At 40.4% G+C, this 23465-nt stretch overlaps 1 protein-coding gene across 8 annotated transcripts in view; it reads left to right on the forward strand.

Moving 5' to 3' along the window:
* Flo1 (flotillin-1) overlaps positions 1-23465 on the forward strand; it is a 235098-nt gene that overhangs the window by 25166 nt on the left and 186467 nt on the right. For 4 of the 8 annotated variants that reach the window (XM_071663589.1, XM_071663591.1, XM_071663595.1 and 1 more), the window contains exon 2: positions 16021-16099. The exons of the other annotated variants lie outside the window; for them this stretch is intronic. In XM_071663589.1, coding sequence (XP_071519690.1) covers positions 16021-16099 — 79 coding nt within the window. The remainder of the gene's footprint in view (positions 1-16020; positions 16100-23465) is intronic. 8 annotated transcript variants of the gene reach the window in all.

Below are 23465 nucleotides of genomic sequence, written 5' to 3' on the forward strand. Positions count from 1 at the left end.
AATACAGTCACCCCCTTTTTTAATAAATCCACTGCAATACCATCCAAACCTGCTGCCTTGCCGGCTTTCATCTTCCGCAAAGCTTTTACTACCTCTTCTCTGTTTACCAAATCATTTTCCCTAACCCTCTCACTTTGCACACCACCCCGACCAAAACACCCTATATCTGCCACTCTATCATCAAACACATTCAAACCTTCAAAATACTCACTCCATCTCCTTCTCACATCACCACTACTTGTTATCACCTCCCCATTTGCGCCCTTCACTGAAGTTCCCATTTGCTCTCTTGTCTTACGCACTTTATTTACCTCCTTCCAGAACATCTTGTTATTCTCCCTAAAATTTAATGATACTCTCTCACCCCAACTCTCATTTGCCCTTTTTTTCACCTCTTGCACCTTTCTCTTGACCTCCTGTCTCTTTCTTTTATACATCTCCCACTCAATTGCATTTTTTCCCTGCAAAAATTGTCCAAATGCCTCTCTCTTCTCTTTCACTAATACTCTTACTTCTTCATCCCACCACTCACTACCCTTTCTAATCAACCCATCTCCCACTCTTCTCATGCCACAAGCATCTTTTGCGCAATCCATCACTGATTCCCTAAATACATCCCATTCCTCCCCCACTCCCCTTACTTCCATTGTTCTCACCTTTTTCCATTCTGTATTCTGTCTCTCCTGGTACTTCCTCACACAGGTCTCCTTCCCAAGCTCACTTACTCTCACCACCCTCTTCACCCCAACATTCACTCTTCTTTTCTGAAAACCCATACAAATCTTCACCTTATCCTCCACAAGATAATGATCAGACATCCCTCCAGTTGCACCTCTCAGCACATTAACATCCAAAAGTCTCTCTTTCGCGCGCCTGTCAATTAACACGTAATCCAATATCAATATGATCATTTTTATTGTTAGCCAAAAAGATGATTATTGAGCATTATTTTTTCAAAAGAAAACATGATCTTGCATTTTGTTGAAGCTATAGGATAGATGAGGTTTGGTTGTTGAATCACCTTGACCTATATAAGGCTCATGGGTAGTGGTAGGAAGTGTTTCCAAAGTAGTGAAAGAGCACAAATGTTTTGCCTGTCTTAAGAACAGTGATTTGGAAAGTGTATTGAACCACAAACCAGTCTTCCTAATGAGTGAGGTCTGTATAGCACTGAAAAAGGTAATCAGGAAACAAATTACCAGCTTCTTCCAAAGAATAAACTACCTAATTGATAGGCACACAGCAGGGATTGACTGGTTATGCACTATAAGTCTCCTAATTTTATATGAGTGAGGTCCATCTTTGACAAAAGAGATTGATGGGTAGGCTTTCAACCTGGACTGCCGAAAAGTGTTTGATATTGTGTCATGTTAGAGGTTGGTGAAGAATGTGAATTTACCAGCAGGAACATGTGGATATAATAAGATTACTTTTTTTGAGAGGGAGCAGAGGATGCAGGTTAGAGAAGCATTCTCAAAATGACTTGCACGATCGACTAGGCTCATAACTGTGCATGTTTGCAGATGAGAGAAGTAAAGAATGAGAATGATTGCTGCAACTTACCTCAGGAGAAAAAATAATCAAATTGGTCTGATAAATGGTTGATGATATTGAGTTCAAGGAAATTGAAACTATTGACACAGTACAGTAAGACCTAATGGGAAATAAGCAGAAGGAATCCTTTATGTTAGGTAGACTTAGGAACTGAAATTTTCTTAACCTGTTGCCAGAGCTGCAACTCAAGTGAGTGATTAAGGACACAAACTATCTGTTGAAAAAATATTAGCTTGCATTCAAATCACATATATGGTTAAGGAAATGATTTTTTTTATTTATATTTATTTGCTTTGTTGCTGTCTCCTGCGTTAGCGAGGTAGCACAAGGAAACAGACAAAAGAATGGCCCAACCCACCCACATACACATGTATATACATACACGTCCAAACACGCAAATGTACATACCTATACATCTCAACGTAAACATATATATACACACAGACATATACATATATACACATGTACATAATTCATACTGTCCACCTTTATTCATTCCCATCACCACCTCGCCACACATGGAATAACAACCCCCTCCCCCCTCATGTGTGCGAGGTAGCACTAGGAAAAGACAACAAAGGCCCCATTCATTCACACTCAGTCTCTAGCTGTCATGTAATAATGCACCGAAACCACAGCTCCCTTTCCACATCCAGGCCCCACACAACTTACCATGGTTTACCCCAGACACTTCACGTGCTCATGCCGTGGTTCAATCCATTGACAGCATGTCAACCCCGGTATACCACATCGTTCCAATTCACTCTATTCCTTGCACGCCTTTCACCCTCCTGCATGTTCAGGCCCCGATCACTCAAAATCTTTTTCACTCCATCTTTCCACCTCCAATTTGGTCTCCCACTTCTCCTTGTTCCCTCCACCTCTGACACATATATCCTCTTGGTCAATCTTTCCTCACTCATTCTCTCCATGTGACCAAACCATTTCAAAACACCCTCTTCTGCTTTCTCAACCACACTCTTTTTATTACCACACATCTCTCTTACCCTATTATTAATCACTCGATCAAACCACCTCACACCACATATTGTCCTCAAACATCTCATTTCCAACACATCCACCCTCCTGCGCACAACTCTATCCATAGCCCACTCCTCGCAACCATGCAACATTGTTGGAACCACTATTCCTTCAAACATAGCCATTTTTGCTTTCCGAGATAATGTTCTCGACTTCCACACATTCTTCAAGGCTCCCAGAATTTTCGCCCCCTCCCCCACCCTATGATTCACTTCCACTTCCATGGTTCCATCCGCTGCCAAATCCACTCCCAGATATCTAAAACACTTCACTTCCTCCAGTTTTTCTCCATTCAAACTTACCTCCCAATTGACTTGACCCCCAACCCTACTGTACCTAATAACCTTGCTCTTATTCACATTTACTCTTAACTTTCTTTCACACACTTTACCAAACTCAGTCACCAGCTTCTGCAATTTCTCACATGAATCAGCCACCAGCGCTGTATCATCAGCGAACAACAACTGACTCACTTCCCAAGCTCTCTCATCCCCAACAGACTTCATACTTGCCCCTCTTTCCAAAACTCTTGCATTCACCTCCTTAACAACCCCATCCATAAACAAATTAAACAACCATGGAGACATCACACACCCCTGCCACAAACCTACATTCACTGAGAACCAATTACTTTCCTCTCTTCCTACATTTACACATGCCTTACATCCTCGATAAAAACTTTTCACTGCTTCTAACAACTTTCCTTCCACACCATATATTCTTAATACCTTCCACAGAGCATCTCTATCAACTCTATCATATGCCTTCTCCAGATCCATAAATGCTACATACAAATCCATTTGCTTTTCTAAGTTATTCTCACTTACATTCTTCAAAGCAAACACCTGATCCACACATCCTCTACCACTTCTGAAACCACACTGCTCTTCGCCAGTCTGATGCTCTGTACATGCCTTCACCCTCTCAATCAATACCCTCCTATATGATTTCCCAGGAATACTCAACAAACTTATACCTCTGTAATTTGAGCACTCACCTTTGTCCCTTTTGCCTTTGTACAATGGCACTATGCACGCATTTTGCCAATCCTCAGGCACCTCACCATGAATCATACATACATTAAATAACCTCACCAACCAGTCAACAATACAGTCACCCCCTTTTTTTTTTGATAAATTCCACTGCAATATCATCCAAACCTGCTGCCTTCCCAGCTTTCATCTTCCACAAATCTTTTACTACCTCTTCCCTGTTTACCAAATCATTTTCCCTAACCCTCTCACTTTGCACACCACCTTGACCAAAACACCCTATATCTGCCACTCTATCATAAACACATTCAACAAACCTTCAAAATACTCACTCCATCTCCTTCTCACATCACCACTACTTGTTATCACCTCCCCATTTGCCCCCTTCACTGAAGTTCCCATTTGTTCCCTTGTCTTATGCACTTAATTTACCTCCTTCCAAAACATCTTTTTATTCTCCCTAAAATTTAATGATACTCTCTCACCCCAACTCTCATTAGCCCTCTTTTTCACCTTTTGCACCTTTCTCTTGACCTCCTGCCTCTTTCTTTTATACATCTCCCTCTCATTTGCATTATTTCCCTGCAAAAATCATCCAAATATTTGGTAAACTATTTACAAGATGTATTAGAGTCATGATTAGATTTAAACTGGTATATGCTCAGGTATGGTCACTACAGTTAAGTAAGCTTTAAGATTTTCTTGTCTAAAGAAGTGGAGCTGTGATGGTACTACTAGAATTAAAAGAGCTGAGCAACAATGAGAGAAAGAGTTCAGTGTGGGTGACCTGATTATAATCCTCATTTCTAGATCAGGTAGATGACATCAGTAGTGGATAGTTCTTCATAAGATACAAAAACAAAGGAACTAAAGGTCATAACAAGAACCTTGTCAGAAAGGATGTGAAAAGATGCTATTTTAGTGTAAGATTGGTAAATGGTTGGATAAATCCTGTGATAAAACTGTATGGTAGAGATTTGCCAGTGTTTAAAAAGCTACTTGATAGTAAAGAAAGTTTGGGGGACGTGATTCCATACCATACAAATAGTTGAGGACAGAGGGTACTACATTTCAGGACCCCTCCTTCCCCAGATTAGTACTTTTAATTTTTTTTTTTTTTTCTTTCTTTATATTAGAAATAAGATTTTTAATGGCTGTTTAATGTAAAAGAAAATGAAAAAAAAGGGGCCACCTTAATGCAGAACTATTTCTCCTCTTACTGTACAGATAGATAGTAAAAGAAATCTTCCCTCAAATTATTGATATATATATATATGTGATGATGTGATGTGATGTGAAAAAAGGAGAGATAGGTAGTATGTTTGAGGAAAGGAACCTGGATGTTTTGGCTCTGAGTGAAACGAAGCTCAAGGGTAAAGGTGAAGAGTGGTTTGGGAATGTCTGGGGAGTAAAGTCAGGGGTTAGTGAGAGGACAAGAGCAAGGGAAGGAGTAGCAATACTCCTGAAACAGGAGTTGTGGGAGTATGTGATAGAATGTAAGAAAGTAAATTCTCGATTAATATGGGTAAAACTGAAAGTTGATGGAGAGAGGTGGGTGATTATTGGTGCATATGCACCCGGGCATGAGAAGAAAGATCATGAGAGGCAAGTGTTTTGGGAGCAGCTGAATGAGTGTGTTAGTGGTTTTGATGCACGAGACCGGGTTATAGTGATGGGTGATTTGAATGCAAAGGTGAGTAATGTGGCAGTTGAGGGAATAATTGGTATACATGGGGTGTTCAGTGTTGTAAATGGAAATGGTGAAGAGCTTGTAGATTTATGTGCTGAAAAAGGACTGATGATTGGGAATACCTGGTTTAAAAAGCGAGATATACATAAGTATACTTATGTAAGTAGGAGAGATGGCCAGAGAGCGTTATTGGATTACGTGTTGACAGGCGTGCGAAAGAGAGACTTTTGGATGTTAATGTGCTGAGAGGTGCAACTGGAGGGATGTCTGATCATTATCTTGTGGAGGCTAAGGTGAAGATTTGTATGGGTTTTCAGAAAAGAAGAGTGAATGTTGGGGTGAAGAGGGTGGTGAGAGTAAGTGAGCTTGGGAAGGAGACCTGTGTGAGGAAGTACCAGGAGAGACTGAGTACAGAATGGAAAAAGGTGAGAACAATGGAAGTAAGGGGAGTGGGGGAGGAATGGGATGTATTTAGGGAATCAGTGATGGATTACGCAAAAGATGCTTGTGGCATGAGAAGAGTGGGAGGTGGGTTGATTAGAAAGGGTAGTGAGTGGTGGGATGAAGAAGTAAGAGTATTAGTGAAAGAGAAGAGAGAGGCATTTGGACGATTTTTGCAGGGAAAAAATGCAATTGAGTGGGAGATGTATAAAAGAAAGAGACAGGAGGTCAAGAGAAAGGTGCAAGAGGTGAAAAAAAGGGCAAATGAAAGTTGGGGTGAGAGAGTATCATTAAATTTTAGGGAGAATAAAAAGATGTTCTGGAAGGAGGTAAATAAAGTGCGTAAGACAAGGGAGCAAATGGGAACTTCAGTGAAGGGCGCAAATGGGGAGGTGATAACAAGTAGTGGTGATGTGAGAAGGAGATGGAGTGAGTATTTTGAAGGTTTGTTGAATGTGTTTGATGATAGAGTGGCAGATATAGGGTGTTTTGGTCGAGGTGGTGTGCAAAGTGAGAGGGTTAGGGAAAATGATTTGGTAAACAGAGAAGAGGTAGTGAAAGCTTTGCGGAAGATGAAAGCCGGCAAGGCAGCAGGTTTGGATGGTATTGCAGTGGAATTTATTAAAAAAGGGGGTGACTGTATTATTGACTGGTTGGTAAGGTTATTTAATGTATGTATGACTCATGGTGAGGTGCCTGAGGATTGGCGGAATGCGTGCATAGTGCCATTGTACAAAGGCAAAGGGGATAAGAGTGAGTGCTCGAATTACAGAGGTATAAGTTTGTTGAGTATTCCTGGTAAATTATATGGGAGGGTATTGATTGAGAGGGTGAAGGCATGTACAGAGCATCAGATTGGGGAAGAGCAGTGTGGTTTCAGAAGTGGTAGAGGATGTGTGGATCAGGTGTTTGCTTTGAAGAATGTATGTGAGAAATACTTAGAAAAGCAAATGGATTTGTATGTAGCATTTATGGATCTGGAGAAGGCATATGATAGAGTTGATAGAGATGCTCTGTGGAAGGTATTAAGAATATATGGTGTGGGAGGCAAGTTGTTAGAAGCAGTGAAAAGTTTTTATCGAGGATGTAAGGCATGTGTACGTGTAGGAAGAGAGGAAAGTGATTGGTTCTCAGTGAAGGTAGGTTTGCGGCAGGGGTGTGTGATGTCTCCATGGTTGTTTAATTTGTTTATGGATGGGGTTGTTAGGGAGGTAAATGCAAGAGTTTTGGAAAGAGGGGCAAGTATGAAGTCTGTTGGGGATGAGAGAGCTTGGGAAGTGAGTCAGTTGTTGTTCGCTGATGATACAGCGCTGGTGGCTGATTCATGTGAGAAACTGCAGAAGCTGGTGACTGAATTTGGTAAAGTGTGTGGAAGAAGAAAGTTAAGAGTAAATGTGAATAAGAGCAAGGTTATTAGGTACAGTAGGGTTGAGGGTCAAGTCAATTGGGAGGTGAGTTTGAATGGAGAAAAACTGGAGGAAGTGAAGTGTTTTAGATATCTGGGAGTGGATCTGGCAGCGGATGGAACCATGGAAGCGGAAGTGGATCATAGGGTGGGGGAGGGGGCGAAAATTCTGGGGGCCTTGAAGAATGTGTGGAAGTCGAGAACATTATCTCGGAAAGCAAAAATGGGTATGTTTGAAGGAATAGTGGTTCCAACAATGTTGTATGGTTGCGAGGCGTGGGCTATGGATAGAGTTGTGCGCAGGAAGATGGATGTGCTGGAAATGAGATGTTTGAGGACAATGTGTGGTGTGAGGTGGTTTGATCGAGTGAGTAACGTAAGGGTAAGAGAGATGTGTGGAAATAAAAAGAGCGTGGTTGAGAGAGCAGAAGAGGGTGTTTTGAAGTGGTTTGGGCACATGGAGAGAATGAGTGAGGAAAGATTGACCAAGAGGATATATGTGTCGGAGGTGGAGGGAACAAGGAGAAGAGGGAGCCCAAATTGGAGGTGGAAAGATGGAGTGAAAAAGATTTTGTGTGATCGGGGCCTGAACATGCAGGAGGGTGAAAAGAGGGCAAGGAATAGAGTGAATTGGAGCGATGTGGTATACCGGGGTTGACGTGCTGTCAGTGGATTGAATCAAGGCATGTGAAGCGTCTGGGGTAAACCATGGAAAGCTGTGTAGGTATGTATATTTGCGTGTGTGGACGTATGTATATACATGTGTATGGGGGTGGGTTGGGCCATTTCTTTCGTCTGTTTCCTTGCGCTACCTCGCAAACGCGGGAGACAGCGACAAAGTATAATAAAATAAAATAAAAAATAATATATATATATATATATATTTTTTTTTTTTAAAAAAGGGGGTGACTGTATTGTTGACTGGTTGGTAAGGTTATTTAATGTATGTATGACTCATGGTGAGGTGCCTGAGGATTGGCGGAATGCGTGCATAGTGCCATTGTACAAAGGCAAAGGGGATTAAGAGTGAGTGCTCAAATTACAGAGGTATAAGTTTGTTGAGTATTCCTGGTAAATTATATGGGAGGATATTGATTGAGAGGGTGAAGGCATGTACAGAGCATCAGATTGGGGAAGAGCAGTGTGGTTTCAGAAGTGGTAGAGGATGTGTGGATCAGGTGTTTGCTTTGAAGAATGTATGTGAGAAATACTTAGAAAAGCAAATGGATTTGTATGTAGCATTTATGGATCTGGAGAAGGCATATGATAGAGTTGATAGAGATGCTCTGTGGAAGGTATTCAGAATATATGGTGTGGGAGGCAAGTTGTTAGAAGCAGTGAAAAGTTTTTATCGAGGATGTAAGGCATGTGTACGTGTAGGAAGAGAGGAAAGTGATTGGTTCTCAGTGAATGTAGGTTTGCGGCAGGGGTGTGTGATGTCTCCATGGTTGTTTAATTTGTTTATGGATGGGGTTGTTAGGGAGGTGAATGCAAGAGTTTTGGAAAGAGGGGCAAGTATGAAGTCTGTTGGGGATGAGAGAGCTTGGGAAGTGAGTCAGTTGTTGTTCGCTGATGATACAGCGCTGGTGGCTGATTCATGTGAGAAACTGCAGAAGCTGGTGACTGAGTTTGGTAAAGTGTGTGGAAAGAAGAAAGTTAAGAGTAAATGTGAATAAGAGCAAGGTTATTAGGTACAGTAGGGTTGAGGGTCAAGTCAATTGGGAGGTGAGTTTGAATGGAGAAAAACTGGAGGAAGTGAAGTGTTTTAGATATCTGGGAGTGGATCTGGCAGCGGATGGAACCATGGAAGCGGAAGTGGATCATAGGGTGGGGGAGGGGGCGAAAATTCTGGGGAGCCTTGAAGAATGTGTGGAAGTCGAGAACATTATCTCGGAAAGCAAAAATGGGTATGTTTGAAGGAATAGTGGTTCCAACAATGTTGTATGGTTGCGAGGCGTGGGCTATGGATAGAGTTGTGCGCAGGAAGATGGATGTGCTGGAAATGAGATGTTTGAGGACAATGTGTGGTGTGAGGTGGTTTGATCGAGTGAGTAACGTAAGGGTAAGAGAGATGTGTGGAAATAAAAAGAGCGTGGTTGAGAGAGCAGAAGAGGGTGTTTTGAAGTGGTTTGGGCACATGGAGAGAATGAGTGAGGAAAGATTGACCAAGAGGATATATGTGTCGGAGGTGGAGGGAACAAGGAGAAGAGGGAGCCCAAATTGGAGGTGGAAAGATGGAGTGAAAAAGATTTTGTGTGATCGGGGCCTGAACATGCAGGAGGGTGAAAAGAGGGCAAGGAATAGAGTGAATTGGAGCGATGTGGTATACCGGGGTTGACGTGCTGTCAGTGGATTGAATCAAGGCATGTGAAGCGTCTGGGGTAAACCATGGAAAGCTGTGTAGGTATGTATATTTGCGTGTGTGGACGTATGTATATACATGTGTATGGGGGTGGGTTGGGCCATTTCTTTCGTCTGTTTCCTTGCGCTACCTCGCAAAAGCGGGAGACAGCGACAAAGTATAATAAAATAAAATAAAAAATAATATATATATATATATATATTTTTTTTTTTTTAAAAAAGGGGGTGACTGTATTGTTGACTGGTTGGTAAGGTTATTTAATGTATGTATGACTCATGGTGAGGTGCCTGAGGATTGGCGGAATGCGTGCATAGTGCCATTGTACAAAGGCAAAGGGGATTAAGAGTGAGTGCTCAAATTACAGAGGTATAAGTTTGTTGAGTATTCCTGGTAAATTATATGGGAGGATATTGATTGAGAGGGTGAAGGCATGTACAGAGCATCAGATTGGGGAAGAGCAGTGTGGTTTCAGAAGTGGTAGAGGATGTGTGGATCAGGTGTTTGCTTTGAAGAATGTATGTGAGAAATACTTAGAAAAGCAAATGGATTTGTATGTAGCATTTATGGATCTGGAGAAGGCATATGATAGAGTTGATAGAGATGCTCTGTGGAAGGTATTCAGAATATATGGTGTGGGAGGCAAGTTGTTAGAAGCAGTGAAAAGTTTTTATCGAGGATGTAAGGCATGTGTACGTGTAGGAAGAGAGGAAAGTGATTGGTTCTCAGTGAATGTAGGTTTGCGGCAGGGGTGTGTGATGTCTCCATGGTTGTTTAATTTGTTTATGGATGGGGTTGTTAGGGAGGTGAATGCAAGAGTTTTGGAAAGAGGGGCAAGTATGAAGTCTGTTGGGGATGAGAGAGCTTGGGAAGTGAGTCAGTTGTTGTTCGCTGATGATACAGCGCTGGTGGCTGATTCATGTGAGAAACTGCAGAAGCTGGTGACTGAGTTTGGTAAAGTGTGTGAAAGAAGAAAGTTAAGAGTAAATGTGAATAAGAGCAAGGTTATTAGGTACAGTAGGGTTGAGGGTCAAGTCAATTGGGAGGTGAGTTTGAATGGAGAAAAACTGGAGGAAGTGAAGTGTTTTAGATATCTGGGAGTGGATCTGGCAGCGGATGGAACCATGGAAGCGGAAGTGGATCATAGGGTGGGGGAGGGGGCGAAAATTCTGGGAGCCTTGAAGAATGTGTGGAAGTCGAGAACATTATCTCGGAAAGCAAAAATGGGTATGTTTGAAGGAATAGTGGTTCCAACAATGTTGTATGGTTGCGAGGCGTGGGCTATGGATAGAGTTGTGCGCAGGAAGATGGATGTGCTGGAAATGAGATGTTTGAGGACAATGTGTGGTGTGAGGTGGTTTGATCGAGTAAGTAACGTAAGGGTAAGAGAGATGTGTGGAAATAAAAAGAGCGTGGTTGAGAGAGCAGAAGAGGGTGTTTTGAAATGGTTCGGGCACATGGAGAGAATGAGTGAGGAAAGATTGACCAAGAGAATATATGTGTCAGAGGTGGAGGGAACGAGGAGAAGAGGGAGACCAAATTGGAGGTGGAAAGATGGAGTGAAAAAGATTTTGTGTGATCGGGGCCTGAACATGCAGGAGGGTGAAAGGAGGGCAAGGAATAGAGTGAATTGGAGCGATGTGGTATACCGGGGTTGACGTGCTGTCAGTGGATTGAATCAAGGCATGTGAAGCGTCTGGGGTAAACCATGGAAAGCTGTGTAGGTATGTATATTTGCGTGTGTGGACGTATGTATATACATGTGTATGGGGGTGGGTTGGGCCATTTCTTTCGTCTGTTTCCTTGCGCTACCTCGCAGACGTTTGAGACAGTGACAAAGCAAAAAAAAATATATATATATATATATATATATATATATATATATATATATATATATATATATATATATATATATATATATATCCCTGGGGATAGGGGAGAAAGAATACTTCCCATGTATTCCCTGCGTGTCGTAGAAGGCGACTAAAAGGGGAGGGAGCGGGGGGCTGGAAATCCTCCCCTCTCATTATTTTTTTTTAATTTTCCAAAAGAAGGAACAGAGAAGGAGGCCAGGTGAGGATATTCCCTCAAAGGCCCAGTTCTCTGTTCTTAACGCTACCTCGCTAATGCGGGAAATGGCGAATAGTTTGAAAGAATATATATATATATATATATGTGTGTGTGTGTGGGCGATGGGAATGAATAAAGGCAGACAGTGTGAATTGTGTGCATGGGTATATATGTATGTGTCTGTGTGTGTATATATATGTGTACATTGACATGTATACATATGTATATTTACGTGTGTGGACGTGTATGTATATACATGCGTATGGGGGTGGGTTGGGCCATTTCTTTTGTCTGTTTCCTTGCGCTACCTCGCAAACGCGGGAGACAGCAACAAAGCAAAATAAAAAAGATATATATATATATATATATATCATGTCAGCAAAGAAATTTGTCCGCCTCTCCGTCCATTTTCAAAGTCAATGTCACACCTCCATTTTGATACTTTGTCATCTCTTCCTTAGCCTAGATTACCATCCGCTGATGTCTAAGCATGGAATTGGCAAGGTTCGTGAAGTATTCTGTGTCCATGTTTTTGGGTCCATTGGGTCTTGATCTCCTGAGTGAGGCAAGGCACTGGTGAGCTGTTTCAAGAAGCAGCTGCCTGATTGTGCATTCAGAGTGCTCAGTGCATTTTGAAGTCTCACATGTACCCACTTTTTCTTGCTTCCAAGTAAAAATTTGGGATTTCTTCTCATTAGAAGAGTAAGACTCATCCATTTTGAAGCACAGGTGGATAAAACACACCAACCACAAGCGAAATTCCCAAAATGAAGTGGTAGCCAGGAAGAGTAAAGAGAGAACATCCTTCCCTCAAGACAGTAAGGCATACTGAGTTGGGTTGCTGGTGCTACTCTTAGAAACACTATTCTCAGCAACCAGATGGGCGATGATTTCAACCTGAAAGTGCCATATGCCAATGCCCACATTAAGCCTTATCCATGTAGAACCTTTGAAAATATTTGGGGAATGCTCAATGCCTTTTGGGGACAGTGCATATGTAATAGAAAATTTTATGATATTGTCATGATTGTGATTTCTTTTTTGACATTTTTCTTATTTTGTATGCAAGTGCAAAACCTAAATTTTTTAGAAGCATGTAAGGTGATATTAACAGCTGGCAACTCACTACCTTAGGTATGGGGGTACATTGGCAAGACAAACAAGAGAGGGTCTGTTGGCCTATGTCTGGGTCATGTTTTATGGTTTATAAACCCTTGAAAATCCTGATCAAAGTGGTTGGTCAGAAAGCTTGAAATTTAATTGTATAAAGCTGTGTTCCTGAGAGATTGTAAGCTGCCGAAATCTTTATTCTGTATATTTACTTCCCGTTCCAGGAGTTTCTTTTATCTTCATGAGGTTTCTGCAGCATTTAGGAAGCTGGCCAGGTCCACTGGTTGGAACTATAGGGCATAAAGTATAGTGATGTGTGTGTGTGTGTGTGTGTGTGGAGAGTGATGGGCAGTTGATTGCTGGGTGTCTTTGTGGTGAAAGATGCATCATGGGCATGAAGGTTTGGGATACGTTGAAATGGAGTTTCTTATGTTGTATGGATTGATGATATCCAGAGCATAGACAGGAAAGTGCGATTAGTGTTTGTGTGAGGAGTGTTGCTTCAGATAGGTATACATGTGTTGGGTTTGAGTGTAAGACTGAATTGGGAGGGTATTAGTTTGTTGCATAATGGATTGTTTCGGTGTGTATGTGTTTTGTCGGTGTTATACTTGTTTGGGGGTGGGGGATCTGTGTGTAGAGGTTGCTGAAGTGTGATGTAGGGGTGGTTAGTTATGGAGTGGTTTGGTTGGGGGAGGGGGGAAGAGGCTTGTGCTGTTTCACAGAATTGAGTGTCAAACATGTTGAGGTGGGATTGCATTGGGAGGATCTTTGTTTCAGTATGAAGGTGTTGAGTGTTTATGGTTGCTAGGCAGCTCATTACTGTTGTGAGTTCATTGTTTTGTGTGGGTTCTAGCATTGTTACATTTGCTTTTGAGATGGAGATCCATGCACCTGAGGCATAGTATAGGGTGGAGCTGATGAATTGTTTTTAGAGAATTTCCCTTTGAAAGTGACTACAGGGTATAAGCAGGATTATTGCCATTCTGTAATTATGAGATACCTTACCTTACTTTCCTGCCCCAGGAGTCCCCAATATCCTTATGAGGCTTGAACAGCACTCAAGAAGCTGGCTACATCCACTGGTTGGGATCACAAGTCATGAAATATTGTGATGTGTGTGTGCTTGTGTGAAAAGAGTGCATGAATGGTAAGTGCTCAGTGTCTTCATTATGTTAGTTGCATCATAGGTATGAAGGGCCTTGGGATATATTGAAAGGGGATGTGTAGTATAGTAGTATTGGAAGATATCCAGAATGTAAGCGGGATAGTGTAACTTATGTTTGCCGGTGGAGTGTGGTATCAGATGGGTATATGTATGGTGAGCTGGACTTTAAGACTGAATTGAGTTCAGCTGGTTAGAGCTTATTGTGTTATTTCAGTGTGTATGTGTTTTGTTAGAGTTATATTTGTTGTGGGTGGGGGGATCTGTGAGTTGAGGGTAATGAAATGTTAGGCAGGGATAAACTTTTTATTTCTACTAGAGAGTTGATGGTTAGTTATGGAATGGTTTAGGTGGGAAAAGTCTAGTGCTGTTGCATTGGAATGCGTGCCAAGCACACTGAGGCGGGAGTGTTCTAGTAGAAGTTTTGTTCCATTGTGAAGGTGTAGAGTGTTTGTGGTTGCTGGGCAGCCTGTGATTGTTCCAAGTGCACTACTTTGTATGCTTAGCATCTGTTTTGTATTTTGTATTTATATTGAGATGATGGAAGACCAGGCAGTTGAGGCCTCCTACAGTTTAAAGTGGAGAGGATGAATTTTTGTATAGGATATTGAGGTACTCTTTTTCTTGTTTGAATTTGGTGCCAGTGGTGTTCTGAGGGCATTTAGTTAGTGTGTTGCTTTTGTGTTGGCTATTGGTATGGGGAGTGAATGATGCGTGTTTCATATGTTATGCCTAGTTTCTTGCTCAGTTGGTGAAACTGTCTATTCAAGATGACTTTATGTCTCTCTAGGTTTAAAAGAGTGATTGAAGACTTCTGTGGAGATGCAGACATTCTCTTCTGGGTAAGCCATTGAGTTCAGTGTGTAGTGTGATGGTAGTGTTTGGATCAGGAGTCATATTGAGTGATGAGAGTTAGATGTTTGTGTGATTTTGTTGTTAAGAGCTACAGTGTTTGTGAAGACATTGTTTTACTCTGTTTTTTCTAAGGCAATACATGGCTGAGGTTCATTGTGGATACAAGTATATAATGCTCTCAGATTGAAATCATTGTACATCTGGTTGCTGAGACTAGTGTTTCATACAGTATTAACACCAGCATCCTGCGTCAGTGTGCTTCATGCAATCTTATAGAAAGGATGTTCTTTCCTTTCTCTAGCTTGTTGCCATTTCATTTTGGGAATTTGATTTCTGGTTGCTGTATTTCTTCCACCTGCGTTTCAATTTGGATGGCTTTTTCCATTTTAAGGAAAAGATAACCAGAATTCCCACCTGTTAGCAAGAAAATCCGGATACATTTAAGATTTCTAGGTGCGCTGGGTGCTTAGAATGCACAATCAGGCCACTGCTTCCTGCAACACCTCATCAGTGTCTCAACCCATTCAGGAAATCAAGACCCTATGGACCCAAAACATGGACTTAGAATACTTAAGAAACTCTGCCAGTTCCATGCCCAGATTTCTGCAGATGGTAATCAAGGCCAAAGGAGAGATAACAGAGTACTAGATTGTATGTGTAACATTGTCTCTGAAAGTGTTTAGTGAGGCAGACAAAGTTTTTTGTAGATTCGTTATGTATGTGTATATGTAAATATAGAAAAAGGGGTAGACATATTTCATTTTATTATTCTATCCCTCTTTAATGTAAGTTTACAGTGCATGTTGAATTTTCTTCAGATAGGTTTGAAAAATATTTGAAGTTTTTAACAAAAAACATTCTGTACATGCATTACGTAACTTTATCTGATAAAGCTGTGCTTTGTTAAACAGATTAGATATAAATGAATAACACATCTGCAGTAGGCAGTAAATGCCTTAAGAATGTCATATTTAACTTGCTTAATTTTTGTTTTAATTTTTATGGGATAAGCAGTTACAAATATACACACAGGACTTAAGTAAAAACAGGGGAGATAAGCTCCAAAGATATCAGATTTCTGGAAAAGTACAACACTGAATTCTAGCTTATATCATGTTCAATAGAGGGTTTATTGTACTTACCAAAGGTAAGTGTTATGTAATAATTTCAGAAATTTCCAGTGAAGCATGGAGTCAGAAGAAGCATTTAACTTATTTTTCATCTCTTTGTAGGTTTATGAATATGCTTTTTGTTTAAAGGATTTTCAGTGAAAGAGGCGTATAGACTACCACATCAGTCTCCCTAGTTGTTATTGAACTTTGCAACGCCTGTTTTCAGGATGTTGTTACCAAGGAAAGCCACTGACGGTTGTAGGAGGACGCGCATTTGTTTGGCCATGTATTCAGATGCTTCAAAGGTATTGATGGTACACAAAATACCAGCAAGGGACAGTGGGAGAGTCGATGGGAGTATTTACAAGCTTAATGTGAACATGAGTTTTTTTTTTATGTCTTTCTGCTTCATGTTTTTGCTTGTAAAATTATTACAACTAGTAGTTCAAGTAGATGAGCAAAACTGTAAGACAGCTCTTTGTACAGATTCCCCAGGAGCTTCACCAGGTTCAGCACACCAAATTATTGATAGCAGTGCTTTGCCTATTAATTGTTGTTTTTTGTGTTTTATTCGTTTTCCTTTGCTCTGGAATGTTTAGCTGGCTTTTTTGGTTGTAGCTGCACTAGACAAAAACTGCATCCTGTCCACACGGCACATGTTAGATGGCAGATAATGTGTCAGTTCATTTTTGAGAAAAAACAAAAAGCATTTTGTTTATAGTGATACCACTAATCTTTTGGATTGGCAGTTGACAGAAGTTATTATATATGGTTAAAAGTGAATGCTTTGTTAATGGAAATATATATGTATAACCAAGTCTAGTGAAGTTGAAGCCAGGAGCCAAAAATTAATGTTGCTCTCTTCATTTAACATCACAAAGACTCCCCCATTCGTGGTCTTTAATTGGTGTTGTTGGTGTCTCAACACATTAGGGCGTCTGTGTTCTGCATTACAAAAATAATGCATTTCAGCAAAAATTTGGAAAGTTCAGCATTCAAATTCCAAGCAGGATTTTTCCTTTACTTTTTTAATTATGGCACTAACTCATCCTTCCAAAGAATCATGGTGTTTCATGCTTATAAAAGACTTTGATCCTAACCTTTACTTATCCTAACATAGTTATGGACTAAACACCTTATTGTTTGCTAAAAGTCAGATTTTAGCTTGACTTTCCTAAAAAATGTGCTTTCCTTTCATATTCTTAGTAGTATTGATTTTTTCCCTGCTTTTTAAGATTTACTTCATTGTTAAAGGCTGTATTTTCATATTGAGGCACTGAAGCTAATTTTGTTCAAAGTCATTGTTTCTCATTTCCATTTTACAACATTTCAGAGAATCCATTGGCTTTCTTCTTTGACAGGGGAACATGAAGTAAAAAAGAAAAAAAAAGTATTCCCCTAGGGTTTGTAATTTTTTTGATACGATATGTACGTATGAATGTATTTTCAGTATGTACATCAAAACATGTTTATAAAGATAGAAGGGTCTTCTAGAGCAGGAAGTAAGTGTGTATGTGTGTGTCTGTGAGTCCTAGGGTCGGGGAGGGGCGAAGGTTCTGGGAGCAATGAAGAATGTGTGGAAGGAAAGAACATTATCTCGGAGAGCAAAAATGGTATGTTTGAAGGAATAGGAGTTACAACAATGTTAAATGGTTGTGAGGCATGGGCTGTAGATAGGGTTGTATGGAGGGGGTTAGATATGTTGGAAATGAAATGTTTGAGGACAATATGTGATTTGAGGTGGTTTGATCGAGTAAGTAATGAAAGGGCAAGAGAGATGTGTGGAAGTAAAAAGAGTGTGGTTGAGAGAGCAGAAGAGGGTGTGTTGAAATGGTTTGGACATATGGAGAGAATGAATGAGGAAAGATTGACAAAGAGGATATATGTGTCAGAGGTAGAGGAAACAAGGAGAAGCAAGAGACCAAATTGGAGGTAGAAGGATGAAGTGAAAAAAATTTGGGTGTTGAGGGCCTGAATATACAGGAGGGTGAGAGGCATGCAAGGAATAGAGTGGATTAGGACAATGTGGTATACCTGGTTGACGTGCTGTCAATGGACTAAACCAGGTCATGTGAAGCATTTAGGGTAAACCATAAAAAGGTCTGTGGGGCCTGGATGCAGGTAGGGAGCTGTGGTTTTAATGCATTACACATGACAGCTAGCAACTGAGTAGTGAACAAATGTAGCCCCTTTTTTTTGTTTGTTTGTTTGTTTGTTTTTTGGTCTGTTTTCCTGGCACTCCCTCACTGAAGCAGGGGGTAGCGATGCTGTTTCTTGTGGGACGAGGTAGTGCCAGAAATGGATGAAGACAAGCAAGTTTGAATATGTACATGTGTATATATGTATGTCTCTTTATGTATATGTGTGTGTATGGGTGTTTATGTTTACATATGTGTATGTGAGTGGATGGGCCATTCTTTCTTTGTCTGTTTCCTAGTAGTACCCCACTGACTCAGGAAATGGCGATCAAGTATAATAGATAAATAAGGGAGAAAGAATGCTTCCATGTATTCCCTGCGTGTCATAGAAGTCGGCAAAAAGGGGAGGGAGTATGGGGCTGGAAATCCTCCCCTCCCATTTTTTTAATTTTCCAAAAAAAATGGACTGAACCAGGGCATGTGAAGTGTCTGTGGTAAACCATGGAAAGTTTTGTGGAGCCTAGATGTGGAAAGGGAGCTGTGGTTTCGGTGCATTGTACATGACAGCTAGACTAAGTGTGAACGAATGGGGCCTTTGTTGTCTTTTCCGAGCACTACCTCACTCACATGTGGGGGGAGGGGGTTTTCATTCCATGTGTGGCAGGGTGGCAACAGGAATGAATAAGGACAGACAGTATGAATTATGTACATATGTATATATGTATATATCTGTGTGTGTATATATATGTATACGTTGAGATGTATAGATATGTTTATGTGCTGTGTGTGGATGTGTATGTGGGTTGGTTGGGCCATTCTTTTGTCTGTTTCCTTGCGCTACCTCGCTAACATGGGAGACAGTGACAAAGCATAATATATATATATATATATATATATATATATATATATATATATATATATATATATATATATATATATATATATATATGTATGTGGACATACTGTACATTTACATGCATCATCCTACATTACTCCTCTTTGATTTATATTGGGCATGCATTCCCAGAAAAGTTTAGTGGAATTACCAGAAAATATATCCCATTTTACTATCAGGTTCTTTGGGATAAGGTGTGGTTTTGTGGTCCCCTTTCCTAATTTTCTCAGAAATATGAATGAAGTACTGAAAAGCTTATAGTGTGAATACTCTATTAATGTACGTGTTTCATATAGAATACAGCTTGAAATAGTATAGTAATAACACTCCTGAAGTTGCTTTGCATCTGGTATGTAGAGGCTGTCTGGGGTGGGGAGGGCATGGTGGAATAATGAGGAAGAATAAGGTTTGCCAGGCTTTTCATCAGATGGTTGACATTTGAAGATTTTATCCAGATATGGATGAACACTTCCTCGTCTTCTAGCTCAACTCCTTTAAACAAGCTGATGCATGGTTTAGTAACCTGGTGAAGTTAACACTTCTTTCTCTGTTTGGATGATTTTCACTAAGTATTTCTCTAATGCTTTCAATTATCCTGATTCAGTCATTTTCTGTACTTAATACTCTAAGGAGGTCTTTTTCTGCATTCATGTTCTTTTTCTCTGCTCATTTTGGTAATGGCTGTATCCTCATTTTAAAAAGTCCCTTCCCTGGGCCTCGGCAACATTACCATGTCTCTTCTGTGGTGGCCAGTCCCATACATTTTGGTAATTCAGTGATTCCTTGTTGAATATTTGGGACTGCATCTTTGAAAGTCCACACATTCTGGTGTGGTTCTTGAAACATTTTGACTTTTTTTTCTCTTTACACTGATTCAGTTTTTTTGAACACCATTCGAGTGAACATTTGATGTTGAAGAACCAGATAGCAGGATGTGAATATGTTGTTATTTTTATTGTTATTATTACTATTATTATTATTATTATTATTATTGTTATTATTGTTTCTTATATTATTATTTATTTATTAAACCTGACCGCTGCTTCCTGCACCAGCGAGGTAGCTCCAGGAAACAAACGAAGAAAGACCCATCCACCCACATACACATATACATATCTACAAATACACATATATACATTCATATACATACACATCCATGTACACATGTACATACTCATACTCGCTTACCTTCATCCATTCCTGGTGCTACCTCGTCCCACAGAAATCAGCATCGCTACCCCCTGCTTCATCAAGTTAGTGCCATGGAAAGACAAAAAGGTCACATTCATTCACACTCAATGTCTAGCTGTCATGTGTAATGCACTGAAACTACAGTTTCATATCCCCATCCAGGCCTCACAGACCTTTCTATGGTTTACCCCAGACACTTCACATGCTCTGGTTCAGTCCATTGACAGCACGTCTACCCTGGTGTACCACATTGTTCCAATTCACTCTATTCCTTGCACACCTCTCACCCACCTGTATGTTCAGGCCCTGATTGCTCAAAATCTTTTTCACTCCCTCCTTCCACCTTCAGTTTGGTCTCCCTCTTCTCCTTGTTCCTTCCACCTCTGACACATATATCCCATTTGTCAATCTTTTCTCATTCATTCTTTTCGTATGTCCAAACCATTTCAGCACACCTTCTGCTCTCTCTACCACACTCTTATTTCCACATGTCTCTCACCCTTTCATTACTTAATTGATCAAACCACCTAACACTGCATAGTTTTCAAACATTCCATTTCCATCACATCCACCCTCCTCTGTACAACCCTATCTATAGCCCATCCCTCACAACCATGAAATATTGCTAGAACTATTATTCCTTCAAATATACCCATTTTTGCTCTCCAAGATAGCGTTCTCTCCTTCCATACATTCTTCATTGCTCCCAGAACTTTCACTCCCTCCCCCACTCTGTGACTCACTTCCACTTCCTTGGTTCCATTCGCTGCTAAATCCACTCCTAGATATCTAAAGCATTTCACTTCCTCTAGTTTTTTCCATTCAAACTTATATCCCAATTAACTTGTCCCTCAACTCTACTGAACTGAATAACCTTGCTCTTGTTCACATTCACTCTAAAATTTCTCCTTTCATTCACTTTTCCAAACTCAGTCACCAACTTCGGCAGTTTCTCACTTAAATCAGCCACCAGAGCTGTATCATCAGCAAACTACAACTGACCCACTTCCCAGGCCCTCTCATCCCTAACATACTACATACTCGTCCCTCTCTCCAAAATGCTTGCATTTACCTCCCTAACCACCCCATCCATAAACAGTCATGTGGACATTACACACCCCTGCTACAGACTGACCTTCACTACCTATAGCATGGGCTATAGGTAAGGTTGTACAGAGGAGGGTGAATGTGTTGGAAATGAAATGTTCGAGGACAGTATGTGGTGTGAGGTGGTTTGATGAAGTAAGTAATGAAAGGGCAAGAGAGATGTATGATAATAAAATGCATGTAGTTAAGGGAGCAGAGGAGGGTGTGTTGAAATGGTTTGGATGTACGGAGAGAATGAGTCAGGAAAGGTTGACAAAGAGGATGTATGTGTCAGAGTTGGAAGGAACAAGGAGAAACAGGAGGCCAAATTGGAGTTGAAAGAATGGAGTGAAAGAGATTTTGAGCGATCAGGGCCTGACCATACAAGTATGGTGAGAGACATGCATGGAATAGAGTGAATTGGAGCGATGTGGTATACTGGGGTCGACTGATGTGAGTGGACTGAACCAGGGCATGTGAAATGTCTGGGGTATACCAGGAAAAGTCTGTGGTTTCGGTGCATTACACCTGACAGCTAGAGACTGAGTGTGAACATAGGCATACACATACACATCCACACATTTATACATACATTCACAAGTCCACATTCATGTACTGTATATGATTATACACACTTTACCTTTGCCCCTGGGTCCCCTTTAATACTCAGGAAACTAATTGGTGGAACCACAGGTCAAGAAAGTTGGTGATGTTATGTTTTTGTATTTGTGGGCTTTGTCCAGGAGAGTTGAGGGTTGAATGTTCATTGTCTCAAGTAGATTTTGTATCTTGTCTTTGACTCTCAGTATTCCGTTTTGATCCTTTCTGGGGCCAATATTTGTCCCCATGCCCTCTAACAAAATAACATTATTTATTCCTGTTCCCAGATATTAAGTTGTTAATGCAAAATGTGAAAAACAAAATCGTCAGTTATGTTAATTATTTAAAAATCTTAAAGTAAGATTATAATTCAGACATCAAAGTACTGTATTGTGTATAAGAAACAATCTATATTTACAGGAATTAAGTTCACTGTACTCGAAAAGATAATTTGACACCTTGAACCCATTATTAAGCTTGCTTTTACTTCCCCAGTTTAATGGAAGATAATGTAATAGTTTTCCCCAATTTGGAAGACCCCCCCCAGCTCTATTCCCCATTGCTTCTCTGTGGAGATCAGCCACATGGGGATCGACCATTGTGATACCTTGTTGTCTTCTCATACATCTCAGTAGAATTCTCATCTGTCTTTTAATATATTATTTTGTCTTTTATCCAAGAAGGCAATGATTAGGATTTTGTTTTTACTTGTGCTATATTGGTTGTTATAAGAAATTTTTGATTATTTTTGCTCTATGCTGAAACACTTTTTTTTTATATAGCTACCATATTTTCGTATTTAGATGCATAGCATTATGAAGACATATTCATAACGGTGAAAAAAGTTGCATTGTTAGAAGGTCAATTTTACTATTTAGATTTTTTTTTTTTTTAGGATGACATTCACACCCCAGCCCTGGCATCCAGTGTTGTATATAGGTTTTCGTTGCTTTTCATGAGGGTTTATGTCCCTTAGAAACCTTACAAATGGCAAGATAAATTCAGTAGGAAATAGTGGGCTGGGGACACGTAGTTGAAGGATGACTCCATATTTATGAACTAAGGTTGCTCAGCTCTCTTTTTCAGGTCTTTATGTAGCTCCTTAAACGGAGTCAGCAGTGCATAGAGGTCAGAATTTTCTGATTTTATGGCTTTTCCGTAGTTCTCGTCTAGCTTTGCTATTAATATGCCAGCTTAAGTTAGTAGAGTAATGTATAGTTAGTAATTTTACCCTCTAGGACTAAGCTTATATTTGTGTGCAAATTACACTTTCTCTTCTGTGTTCTGGACATATCTATCCCATCTCTCCATCACTAGAAACACCAATTCATCTGATAAGAAGACCCCTGATGCCCAAGATGCAACTCCATTCTAAAGACAATGAACACTTAGTCCTCTTTTGTTCTCCACTCACCTCACACTTGACATACACACATCACCACCACACATCTTGACCTGTGGTTCCACCCAGGCCAAGATGCCAGCTTCTGTAATGCTGCAGGAATACCATAGAAAGGTGATCCTGGGGCAGGATAGTACTGTAAGTAATTAATGATCTTTCATAGTTTCTCATTCACTTTAGCATTCTATCACCTCACCCACCTCTTGCTGATCATTTCATGATGAATTTACTATGGCAATATTTACAGGTTTGGCATTGCCTGTGATAGTGGCAGCCATTCAAACTCATTTTACATTAGTGACATATAGTGTTTAATATCAGTTTCATAAAGGTATCTTAAGTTTGGCATTAGTTTCAAG

This window comes from Panulirus ornatus, chromosome 7 (genome assembly GCF_036320965.1).
Source record: "Panulirus ornatus isolate Po-2019 chromosome 7, ASM3632096v1, whole genome shotgun sequence".
NCBI classification, from domain to species: Eukaryota; Metazoa; Arthropoda; class Malacostraca; order Decapoda; family Palinuridae; genus Panulirus; species Panulirus ornatus.